This window comes from Pinus tabuliformis, chromosome 1_2 (genome assembly GCF_031772625.1).
Source record: "Pinus tabuliformis cultivar Carrire ecotype Pingquan chromosome 1_2, CPIR1, whole genome shotgun sequence".
NCBI lineage: Eukaryota > Viridiplantae > Streptophyta > Pinopsida > Pinales > Pinaceae > Pinus > Pinus tabuliformis.
Window position 1 is genome coordinate 169835534 of NC_142298.1, and position 12355 is coordinate 169847888.

The window sequence follows — 12355 nt, forward strand, 5'->3', positions numbered from 1 at the left end:
AATCTCACGTATGCAGGTGGAAGAAAGCCCTCTATGGCTTGAAGCAAATTCCCCGGGCGTAGTATGAGAGGATTGATAGTTGTCAGATGAAGTTGAGATTCACTAAGAGTGAAGCTGATCCAAACCATTGTTTCAAGGTTGTGGGTGATAGACCTCTCATAACAGCACCTTCTGAGGACGACCTATTTCAGACAGGTGCAGACCCTCTCACTTGCAGAAGTAAGAGGGAGTTGGATTCCGGATGTGGAATGGTAAACTGCAAGCCCGTGACTACCTCAAGGATCTTAACTTTCAAAAGTTATATGGTGATAATGTCGAACCAGATTTGGGAAATGCCTCTGAGTTTCATAAACTCATTTGCATTAATGTTCTTAGTGAACTTTCGTCCGGACATATGTTTTGCAGTTAGCATGGTGAGCTCATATTCGGTTGAGCCTCACTGGATTGGTGCCAAGAATCTTCTGAGATATCTTCGGGGCACAATCTCTCATGGATTGAGATACACTGTCAGAAATATGAAGCTGCATGATTATTCAAATGTTGACTAGCCAGACAATGTGGAGGATCACTAGAGCACTTCTCAGTGCTGGTTCTCTTTGGGTTCTGCTTCGATATCATGGATGAGCAGGAAGCAGAAGTCGGTTGTTATAAGCACCGCCGAGATCGAATACATAGCTACAAGTATGATCTCGTATGAAGCTGCCTGGTTGTGGAAGCTCTTCAGTGAGCTGTTTGTACATATGATGAATACCACCGTGATCCTCTGTGACAACCAGGGGGGATTCAATTATTGAGGAATCCCGTATTCGATGATTGCTCCAGCAAATAGACATCAGATACTACCTTATTTGGGATATGGTAAGTCGATGAGCGAGGAGGTTCCATCGCATTGAGACTGATGTACAGGTCGCAGACACTTTGTCAAAGCCCCAGGGAAAGATCAAATCTGTGATTTTCCCAAACGACTTGGAGTCGTTGAGATACCTTCTTATAAGGGTCCTGCATGTTGCATGCATTGAGCTCTGGGAGCTCTGGGGGGCTTGGGGTACTCACTGGAGCAACATACGACCACAGGGCGACTCACCCTCCCCTGGTGGTGCACTATGTACAAGATGATAGGTTCAACCTTCCCTTGTGATACCCCGTGGCGACTGTGGAATAGGATGATTAGTTCTCCTGTGGGCCGGGATGATTAGTTCTCCCGTGGCAACTGTGAAATAGGATGATTAGTTCTCCTGTGGGCCGGGATGATTAGTTCTCCCGTGGCGACTGTGGAACAGGATGATTAGTTCTCCTGTGGGCCGGGATGATTAGTTCTCCTGTGGCAACTGTGAAACAGGATGATTAGTTCTCCTGTGGGCCGGGATGATTAGTTCTCCCGTGGCAACTGTGGAACAAGATGATTAGTTCTCTTGTAGGCCGGGGTGATTAGTTCTCCCGTGGCAACTGTGAAACAGGATTATTAGTTCTCCTGTGGACCGAGATGATTAGTTCTCCCGTGGCGACTGTGGGGCAGGATGATTCATTCTCCTATGGACAGGATGATTAGTTCCCCTGTCAAGGCATCCTACCCATGCAGTCTAGGATTCATCAGAAGTACCTCTCATCTTATCAATGAGTAGGGAAATGGGGTTAGGGACCATAGTAGTACTATCGATGGACGCATCGTTGTATCTACCGTACTCCCTATGCTAGGATGACCTCCATTGATCTGGGATCAGTATGAGTGGTTTGAGACACTCTCTTGTGATATTGATCTGGGATCAATAAAACTGACTTCGAGTCAGTAAGAGTGATGTGACACACTCTCTTCAGATGAAACTGACTTTGGGTCAGTAGAGAATGGTATGAGACATTCTCGATCAATTCTTCTTCTTCATGGTTCAGCAGAGCAGAGCTCAACAGAGCAGAGCAGTGCAGGGCACTGATGGCAGAGATAGTACAGTGGGACATATGGATCAGCGAATGGAGTTTTCCCTAGTTGAGAGGGAGTGCTAAAATTGGCAACTAGGGTCAAACTCCATGTGGGTCATCTTATTAATGGAAGCTGATATTTTTCTTGGATCCCTCTCATCGAGAGGTGTAGGATTGATCTAAAGATCATCCGATTCCGATAAGTATTCATGGAGATATGAATTTATTTGTGTTATGGGACAATTCGTCAAGGTCGACCAACAACCAAATAAACCCCACTTGTGCTCAACGTTTTAGTATAAATAGAGGTGGTCTTCAAGTCATTTTCAACACACTTGGGATCTCTTCCTCTCTACTTGTCTTTGGATTTTAGTAGGAGGAGAGATCCTAAGGGATAACACTACCCTAATCTAAAGGGCAGAAGCGGGAACTGTAGAGAACTACCGGAACTGTCGAAACTGTCGGGAACTGTTGGGAACTGCAGGAACTGCTGGAACTGCAAGGAACTGCCAGAATCGCAGGGAACTGTCGGAATTGCCGGGACTGTCGGAACTGTCAAGAACTGCTGGGAATAGCCAGAACTGTCGGGACTGCCGGAACAGCGAGAATTGTCGGAAAAGCGGGAACTGTCGAAACTGCCGGGAACTGCCGAAACTGCCGAGAATAGCCGAAACTGCCGGAATTGCCGGGCACTGCCGAAACTATCAGGAATTATCGGAGCATCTATCTCCGAAGGAGAGCAGCATGCAAGGCATAGCTAACTAACATTGGGACAGTTGTATGGTACTTAGCAGCAAATACACCAAGAATGCAATGTTACAACTAGCATGCAAGGGACAGCTAGCATGCAACAACAAGCATGCTAAGGACAACATGCATGCTAAGGGCAACAAGCATGCTAGGGACAACAAGCAAGCAAGGGACAGCAAGCAAGCAAGGTGCAGCCAGAGCATAGATTAGTACGACAACATGGTGTAGCAATGGCACATAATGCAGTACAGTGATGGGTATAGTCATGATTAATGAAGCGTGATGAGATGCAGCATAGTGATGATGGGTGCAGCATGGTGCAGTGTGGTGAGGTGCAGCACAACGATAGGTGAAGGAGTCACCTTGGAGAATCAGTTGAAGCAGCATGTCTTCAACTGATCTCATGTATCATCTTCTTAGAGATGATCTATGCTCCTATCTAGATAAGTCAAAGTGTTGACTTCTGTTGTAAACATACTATCTCTCTCTCTCTCTCTGAACTATTGAAAAACATATAAGAAGAATTGATCAAGGGTTTTCCCACATTGGGGTTTGTCCCTGGCTAGCGCCACATCTTGTGTCCTCTTGTCTTAGCTTGTCTTCTGCGATTTATATTTATGTTCTATCTGCAGTTTACTTTAATGCTAATGTGATTGCTAATCTGGAAAATATATTGAGCTAACTGTGAAAATTGAAATAAATTGCTCTAAGCATAGAACATACCTAAAATTAACACCCACAAATCAATAAGTAGTTGATATTCTAGCCAAGACCTTCGCAAAAGGGATGTTTGAAGCATTCATTGACAAACTTGGATTGATGTCGAATTCCTTCCTCGCTAAGAGGGAGTGTTAAATAATATAGCTTAGACAAGAAATTTTGCACAGTCTAGTGTGAACATGCTAGAAGTGGTTCAAGATATTTCTAAAAGTGATTCTATTTTGTAGTTCACTTTAATAAATTTTAGTTGTTAGGTTTAATAAAATGTAATTTGTGCATTTATGACTTATACTACGATTAATCAGTGAATTGGGTTTATCTCGAGTGGTTGAGAGGAATGATTGTTATCCTCCCCACCCAAGTTCAATTCTTATCGGTGACATGTTGAGCTCATATGGAGTATATCATTGTAATGGCTTCAAGTCTCGTTGTTGTATGGCATTGAGCCCTAAAGAATATCTTACCCTTGTCCATAGGCCGTAGGGTGGAGTGCTTTGTTACATGGAAAATAAAGAGACCACAATGAATCTAAAAATAGATTAGGGTGTTGGTAGATTAGGGTTTTAATTGAAAATATAAAGACAAGTCAAGATAGAGAGCACAAACAAACACAATAGGAACAGTTCCATGTAATAGTACAGAAGTCCTTATAATCATACGAATAATGCCATATATTCATTTGAATAGAGTTGTATACCCTGTACAGCTAGGCTTTACAGTCGTACAGCAAGACACATTTTCTCAACAGGCCATACAACTCAGTTCACGATGATTTGTTGAACATTTAGCTAGTATTTTTAGGACACTGTAGAGGCTTCCTTGTAAGTTTTTTCGCGGGAACAAACAGCTAATTTTGAGGAGAAATTACCGACATATGTGTGAAACAATTTTACACTTCTGCTATTTAATTTTCCGGCTATTGTGTTATTGATGTTGTGGATTGTAAGTTAATTTTGAATTAGTAACTTATTTGTTGAATTGAAATCATAAGGGCATTAGTCAGCTAGGGTTTGAAATTTCTACATTTGGTTTGACAGAGGCAAAATATATGGCACCCAACTTTGCTAGTTGTGAGCTATCTAACTTTGCAAGTTGATTGTAGACTTGACCAATTTGAGGTTCAAACCAACTACGATATACTGTGAAGATCAAAATTGTATCAAAATCTCTGAGAATCTAGAGTTTCACAATCGCTCCAAACATATAGACTTCCAATACCATTTCCTTGGGGACACTTTAAAAGGGTGTAGTGATCCTAAAGGATGTTCCTTGAAATTCAAACGTTGTAGACATTTTGACTAAGCCGCGAGCAAAGTAGAAGTTTGGGATGCCAAGGGAGAGTCTAGACTTGGTGCAGAACAACTTCCTCTCAAAGAGAGAGAGTTTTAGTTACTCAATGGTTGTTTCTCCTTCCTTAGGGCACAGCAGTGCCAGTGGATCTATATCCTGGTGTTGTGGATCCATACTTCGAGATGTGTGCTAAGCATTGATGACTGATGGAGCTAGGCACATCACTAGTTCTTAAGGAGACAACTTGTTATGTAAGGATGAGTTAGGAGGCAGAATGCATGCTGGTATCCTGGGGCAATGGATCCATACTTCGAGATGTTTGCTAAGCACTGATGAGTGATGGAGCTAGGTACAATTTCTTAGGGAGACAACGCTAGTATCCTGGTGCAGTGGAACCGAACGTCGAGATGTGTGCTAAGCATTGATGAGTGATGGAGCTAGGCACATCATTGGTTTCTTAGGGAGAAGACTTCTTCTTATGTAGGGATGAGTTAGGAGGTGCATGCATGCACCAGTCTCTAGTTCATATTCGGTTTTAGTTGAATGTTGCATGCATTTCTATTATTAGTTACAGTGCACATGCTTGAGGAGTTTTCCACTATTAGACAGAGGGCGTATATCTCAACGAGAGCATGCATGTACCATGTAGTCCATACTCCCAGTTGAGCTTCTCTTTACTTGGCACTCTTATCCATGAAAGGAGGGCACCCTAAGTGACCATATTAGGGCTATTTGACACAAGGAAACCAAGTAGATTTTTGCATGCATGTGTCCAGGTTTATTATACTTTCCCTCTTCCTATTCTATAAGGGAGATGTAGGGTGCACCATTGTGTTGTTGGCAAGCTTTTTCTTTTGAGCAATTGCAGTGTTCTTAGTATACAATAGAAGATAGATATAATTGACAGTTCAGATCCATGTATTTGTTGTTCAAATTTTCCACCATGTGTGTTTGTAGATTAGCACACTTAGATCTGTTGTTTTAATTGAAGCTTCCAAATTTCCAGCTACCTAGTATTTAAGTTATTCTTTCTAAGTGTAGAACTTGCTTACCATGAGTTGAAAATTAACATATGCCTCATTACTCAGCATCGACATCTAGTTCCAACATGCTTTGACATCCTCACTTTTGTACCATGTATAGTTTTAGGTTTTTAAGCATTTTTTATTTTTCTTGTGCCTTGTAAATCTTCTTTAGCTAGTTACATAGATCTTTATATGCTTTTGAAAGCATCGCTATAGGAGTTGCTTTCACATTCCCACCATGTATCTACATTGTATGTACTTTTTTAGTCCCGCTAACTTAATGTTGTCATCAACTGGACAATAAAAAAACTTATCTTATCTTATCAGCAGGTCAAGAATATGTGGACAATCTGCATTCACTCTAGGTAACCAAGCTCACTTTGCCTTCAAAAAAGTTGAACTTGACTACTAAAGGCCATTTTCCAATGCTGCATATACTAAAGCTGAAATAAATCAAAAAAATAAACTCTACCTGATGATTTAGGATTTAATTTAAGTTTGTTTGAACTTTTGAAAGTGGACTATGAACTACTTTAGGACTTGCACAGATCTATCTTAAACCTGAATTTATTAGACATCACGGGGATCAAAAAAAAATTGCACCATCATGTAATATTTCATAAATAATGAGGTTTGCAAGTTGCCTTTTTTAATCCTTCTCTGCATTTAATAGATCCAGGGTTAAGATGGTTTAAAAGTCAAAATCAATGGAGGGTGAGACCTAACTTGCATCAAAAATGGCCGACAACTTGATCTATAAACTGCTCAACTAAAAACATATAAAAAATTAAAATTCTAACCAAAAAGAAATGTGTGTGTACATCAAGCCCCAGGGGTTAGCTCAAGCAATCATGAGCCAAACGTGAAATCTCTCCCCCAATGTTAGGGAGGTCATAGACTCGTGTCTCTTGATCCTGTCAGGGTTAGGTTCCATAATCAAGGCTGGTGATTTACACCATTTACCATTCATGGATCATGGGGAAGTACTCAAAGGGTTTTCCACAAGGTTTTCTTTGGAGAAAAAAAAATGCATGTACATCAATGTAATTGAAAACCATTGGGAGACCAAATACGCAAAGTATACTCATGTATATACCCGGTAAGAGTGCATATAACAAAATGGACACAAAAATCTGGTCAATAACTCCTCCAAGCTCGTAGATGGGATGCAGCATCAAAATTTGGATGCCAAATCCACTGCAAGCAGCCCACAAAGAATGCCAAACAAGCTCCAAATTCACTCTCAATCGAAACTATTCAACATAACTCCACAAACTCCAAACACTCAAAAATGTGAGAAAGGTGTGAGGCAAATAGAGAGGGGGTCCTGTTTTGGGATTTTTGTGGAGGAGAGGGTATATTTTGTTGGGTTTTTGCACTTTTCTCAAAATAATTGCATGGATCTATAGGTAACCAATTCGGAACAGAACCAACCAAGTGCACCTGTTTGACTAGTTCCATACCAAAATAGCCGATTGAGTATGGAAGCGACCAACAAACAGATTTGAATGCCAAGTGACCTCCTGGAGGCACTGAACCAATCAAACCAGATGACTTTGAATCTGATTTGGCCGATATTTAAAACTATGTTTTATTGAATCGTTGAAATATGGTAAGATAAAATGTGGTCTTTAACAACAACAAAAAACCTAAGGTTTGCAAGTAACTTTTTTATATCTCAACACTTTATACATCCAAGGCTATAATCGAGAAAGTTATTTTTGTAAATCTCTCTCAATATTTTAATCAAAGGCTAAGATGAATCTATGGTAGTTTTTGGTTGTTGGAATATGGCCACATGTGGTTTTAATAAATATTGAGGTTTTGAGTGACTTCTTTTAATCCCTCTCGACAATTAATAGATCTATAGCTTAAGATGGATTTATGCAACTTTATAATAGTTGTTAAAATATGATTAGCAATATGTGGATCTTTACCCCCATTATCATAATTGGAAAGAGTTAAAAGGTCTGCTCTTTTTTGCATTTTATTTTATTAGCCTGAGCACGTGACACTGGAGACCTCACCCGCCATGGGCTGTGGACTACCTTGAAATTCCCCAAATAATTTTGACTCGACCTTAACAGAGTACGTTATTTCAAATGAGCTTAATAGAATTTTTCGACTCTGTACAAAATTTATTTTCCCGAAACTGGAAGCTCTCCTGAAGTATTTCAGAGTAGGTATACTTTTGAGGTACAGAAGCCTCTGTTTGAGATGGGATATCTCAATGCTTAGTCTTTTGGATTTTAACGATGTTATTCTGAATTGACCTACAGTTGACGTGACATTATATACAAGAGGCTGAGACACAGCAGTAACCTAATTTTCAGAGAGAAAATGTATATGAATAAACGAAGGTGTGTGCGTAAAAGAATTTAACAACTAAAAGGAAAAGCTGGGTGGGTTGTGAGACATACAATAGCAGCAGCTCCATTGTTAGGGGTTCTTCCTTCATTGGAGGAACCATTGGCGTCAGCGAGGGCACATGTTTGGGCGCAGCTGCTGCGGTCGTTCCTCCTCCCCCTCCTCCTCCAAGCCCTCTTAATTGGGGAGCATTGAGAAGGCATGGCGATGAACGTGAACCCATTGAGAGGGAAAGGGAAACGTCTGACACTTGCATTTGGACTCAAATGAGTAAAAAGTGGGCAGTGACCATGAGAATTGGTTGCAGGCAAGGTGATAGAGAAATACATGGCCACCAACCAAGTATTTGGAGGATAATTTCTCCTCTGCTCTCCTCAAATGCTCAGAGGATGAATGGTGGTGGTGGCCGTAAAGGGTCGCGTTGTCATCAGAAAGCTATTCAAGGAGGACTTTTTCGACAGAAGCGGAGGTAGCTTTTTCATTTCATTTGTTCCTTTCTTCGCGCAGGATGGTAATTAAGGTTCGGCAATCAAGATTCGATAACATTAGTATAGCTTACGATGACACTGAATTAGGTGGCTATTAAGCGCGTTTGGTGTTAAATTTTATTTAGTTATTTTAATTAATTTAAAAAAAAAATGCTACATGGATCATGTTTAATGTACAGTTAAAATTATTCTATAAATAAATAAAGGATGTGAAATTAAATAGTTTTTAATGTTTATAGTTCAACTTTTTCTAAGGTTTTCAACTAAATTATGAAAGTAGTTTATCGCAGAGTGTTTTTTGGGGTTAGAGGTTAATAATTTTATATAATCATTGGTATTGGTATTGATTTTTATAATATTCTATCTTTTTATTTAAATTTGTTGTATCGAGAGGTGTTCTATAGTTTAGTGTAAGGGTGATGTGTAGGTGTAATGTGAGAAAGTTTGTAAACATTTTTACATGCGAGTTTAATATGTTGAATTTAGATTAATATGCCCAATTTATAATAAGCCACGCCATGTTATAGTGTCCATAAAAACTTTAAAGTAATAAAAATAATAAAATTCAATTGGTTACATTCTAAAATCATAATATTCATATTACATTAAAATATATAAGTAGCATCAATAAGTTAAGATTCATTTTACGTTATAAAATAGAATAATGATCATGTAACCATATTTAAATTTAATTGATAAGCACAAAAACTTTAATACTTACATTACCATGGATATTCACATCCACTTTGCCACAGATATTATTAACTCGTAAATAGACTTTGTTACAATTCCATGGGCCAATACCATGACTCATCAATACAACATGCCCAAAAATCATCTCTCATTTCACAATCAAAATATTTTATAACTAGCAATTGCACAAAGAGGTGCAAAAGAACGCAGAAAAGAGGAGTCGGGAATGTGGAAGGAAATTATCTCTTTGTGCTACATGTCAAGGTACATCATCAATGTCACCTTATGGGGTGCACAATGCCACACTGAAGGGGAAAACTTTCTAACCTCCAGACCTTAGGAACCACTCCAGTCCTTGCAATAAAAAAGGGTCGTGTCAATGGATGTGATCTCTACTTGAGTCTTACTTTTCTATATAAAAGAGCCAATGGTTTGCACCTCGAGAGGTTTGATCCCTCTCAAGGCTTGATAGATCCAAAGTTAAGTTGGATCTAGGCTGGTGGCAGACCAATCATACACACACATAACTTGTTATCATATTTTTTTGATATAATATAATATTTAGTCTACCTAATTCACACAACAACAACAACAACAAAAATTATATTTTTAATTTGTTTATTTTTATTAAAAAATAAAAATAAAACTCTAATTATCTGACTTCCAAAAATATTATAAAAATTAACGAATACTCCATGCCATAAAATGTTTAATATTTTGTGAGACTATTTCATTTTTGGTAGCCATGGCCATCTTCATTTGACTTTACATGTACTCACTATACACGAGGTATATAATACACAAGTTATATAACTTTATGTGTGAAATTGGCATGTTTGATAAAAACATATGCTACAAATGGGATATAAAATATCATGTCATTTATTTAAAGGTAATACTTGAAACATATACCACATCCCCCTCCATTCATGACACTGGACAAAAACATAGTTTGTTTCTCTCGACTGAAAACGCGTGACATTACCTGACATCATCGTTGACATGACAGAGGTTATCCTACCCATGGAACCATGTGCCGCGAGGTGCCAACTTGGTGATGACAAGACAATAAATTAGTGCTCCTTTTCTGAATTTGGTAACCGATGATCACAAAATCTGATCTGTATGTGAAACTTTAATATTTTTAAACAATTTGCAAGTTAATTTTTTTTGTGTTTTGGGTAGAGGATCAACTTACTGAACACATAATCGAGTAAATTTAAACCAATTTTTATAGCCAAACAGAGACAATTAAGCACAACTAAAACACATAAGACAACAAATTATATAGGAGTTCATCCATCTCTTGGGCTACATCTCCTGGTCTGGCTTACAATGTTGGACCTCTTCCATTTTTCTCAAAAAAACATGTGTTTACATCAAGTTACAACACTAAAAATGCTAAAACAATAGCTCCAATGGCTCCAGAACAGACAAAAACCCCTATTTTGGTTCTTTCTGCACCTCATTTGGTCAAAAACTGAGAAAGTTATGCTCATTTCTTCTTTTTCCCAACTTTTGCAGCTAAACATCCAATAATTTGGCCAAAACCTGGCTCATGCACCCCAAACGCAGAAACAATGTGCTAAACCCGCCACAATTCTCGCTCGGCGAGCGAATTTGTAGGACGGATAAGGGCGTCTTTAAGGCCCCAATCCCAAAAAACTCGGTTACTTGGCAACCATATGACCACCTTGGGTGCCGAAAATTTCGGGCCTAATTTCTAACCCCCTTTTGGCACGCATCAATGATCACGTGGAGTCCGCATGGGACGATGGGTTGGTCGCTCAGGTTGGCTCCTCGTATTCTCGCGCTCCTAGTCACAAGTGGGGTCATATGACCCTGGGGTTGGTGCCCTCTCCATTCTTCGACGCTCCGCTTATTAACCCTTGGTTCCTCCTGTCGGTTGTGGTTTGCATTGATGTGGGTTGGGGCTTATCATGTGCGATGGGCTATGGCCTAGCCCTTGGCCCCCTACCTACGATTCTGTGATGCAGGGGTGGCCAGGGGCTAGGCCTTAGCCCGACCCTCCCCCAAATGCGTCATTCAACCCAAGTTAAATACATTCAGCTTACCATAGTTGAACAAGTAACGCATGCAGTGCAACGATAATGCAGATGGTTGGTTGAAAGTTGATCATGAGTTTGAATCTTGTGGGGGTGTTGTTCGCCCTTAGCAAAATTTTAACCGCCTTGAGGAGACCACGTGGTAGCCTCCAATAGGGCCATGTGGCACTCCCTCATTGGTCCACCTGTAACCAATCAAATTGTGCCACACCAACACCCAGTCAGTTGCCACGTGTCGATCCATCATTGGCTGATGGAGTCCAGTAAACATGGCATGTCAGCAGGCCCAGTCAGTTGTATGGACTGTTGATTGGGCAACCTTACAAACTGCCTTTTTGAAATTTTAGATGTTTCCACAAATGAACAGATCACGTTTTCGGGAGCATACGACGTCTGTTTTGAACGAAACGACTTGCATTGGATTCATATCATCGAGAGCTATCCAATCGTTCCGGTTTTGATCCATTCCAAAAACTTTGAATTTTGAGCATAAAATTGATCCACCGGATCGTTCCTCCCCATTGGAAGCTTTTGGACCTCCAAAGGCTCTTTATTAGTGAAAAAATAGATGAGGGTATAGCTCCTTCACCCTTACAGTCTCAATCCACTGAAATTTGCTTGAATTCAATAATTTGATCTTTTCATGAAAATGCATCATTTTCCTTAATTTTGGAGTCCTTGTCTTGCTGTCATAGATAACATCTTGCTGCAATTTCTCAGAATATGCAGAACAACAAACTACCTTTGAAGAAATAAACACATTCCCTCCTCGATCTCCAATCAAAAGAAACTTAAACAATCTCAAATTCTTCTCACCTTGAACATTATCGTCATGACGATGCATACCATGTTTAGCCTTATACTTGGCTCGACTCTTGACCAAATGTGATCTCCATCACCATGCACCATCCCTTTTCAAAGCTAACACATTATGAAACCCACAAGAAGAAGTTTTGGAACCAATGTCCTCTTTGTCAAATTTCTTTTGCATTTTTTCTTTGACTCTTGCACTCTCTAACACTGGCATCTTGTTCACACCAAT

General features: G+C 39.7%; 1 protein-coding gene across 1 annotated transcript in view; it reads right to left on the minus strand.

Moving 5' to 3' along the window:
• The window catches only part of LOC149205026 (uncharacterized), a 247398-nt gene extending 238808 nt beyond the window's left edge, over positions 1-8590 (minus strand). The window contains exon 1 of the mRNA XM_089394867.1: positions 8120-8590. Within this exon, the coding sequence (XP_089250993.1) occupies positions 8120-8395 (276 nt within the window). The 5' untranslated portion in view covers positions 8396-8590. The remainder of the gene's footprint in view (positions 1-8119) is intronic.
• Positions 8591-12355: the final 3765 nt, after the last annotated feature.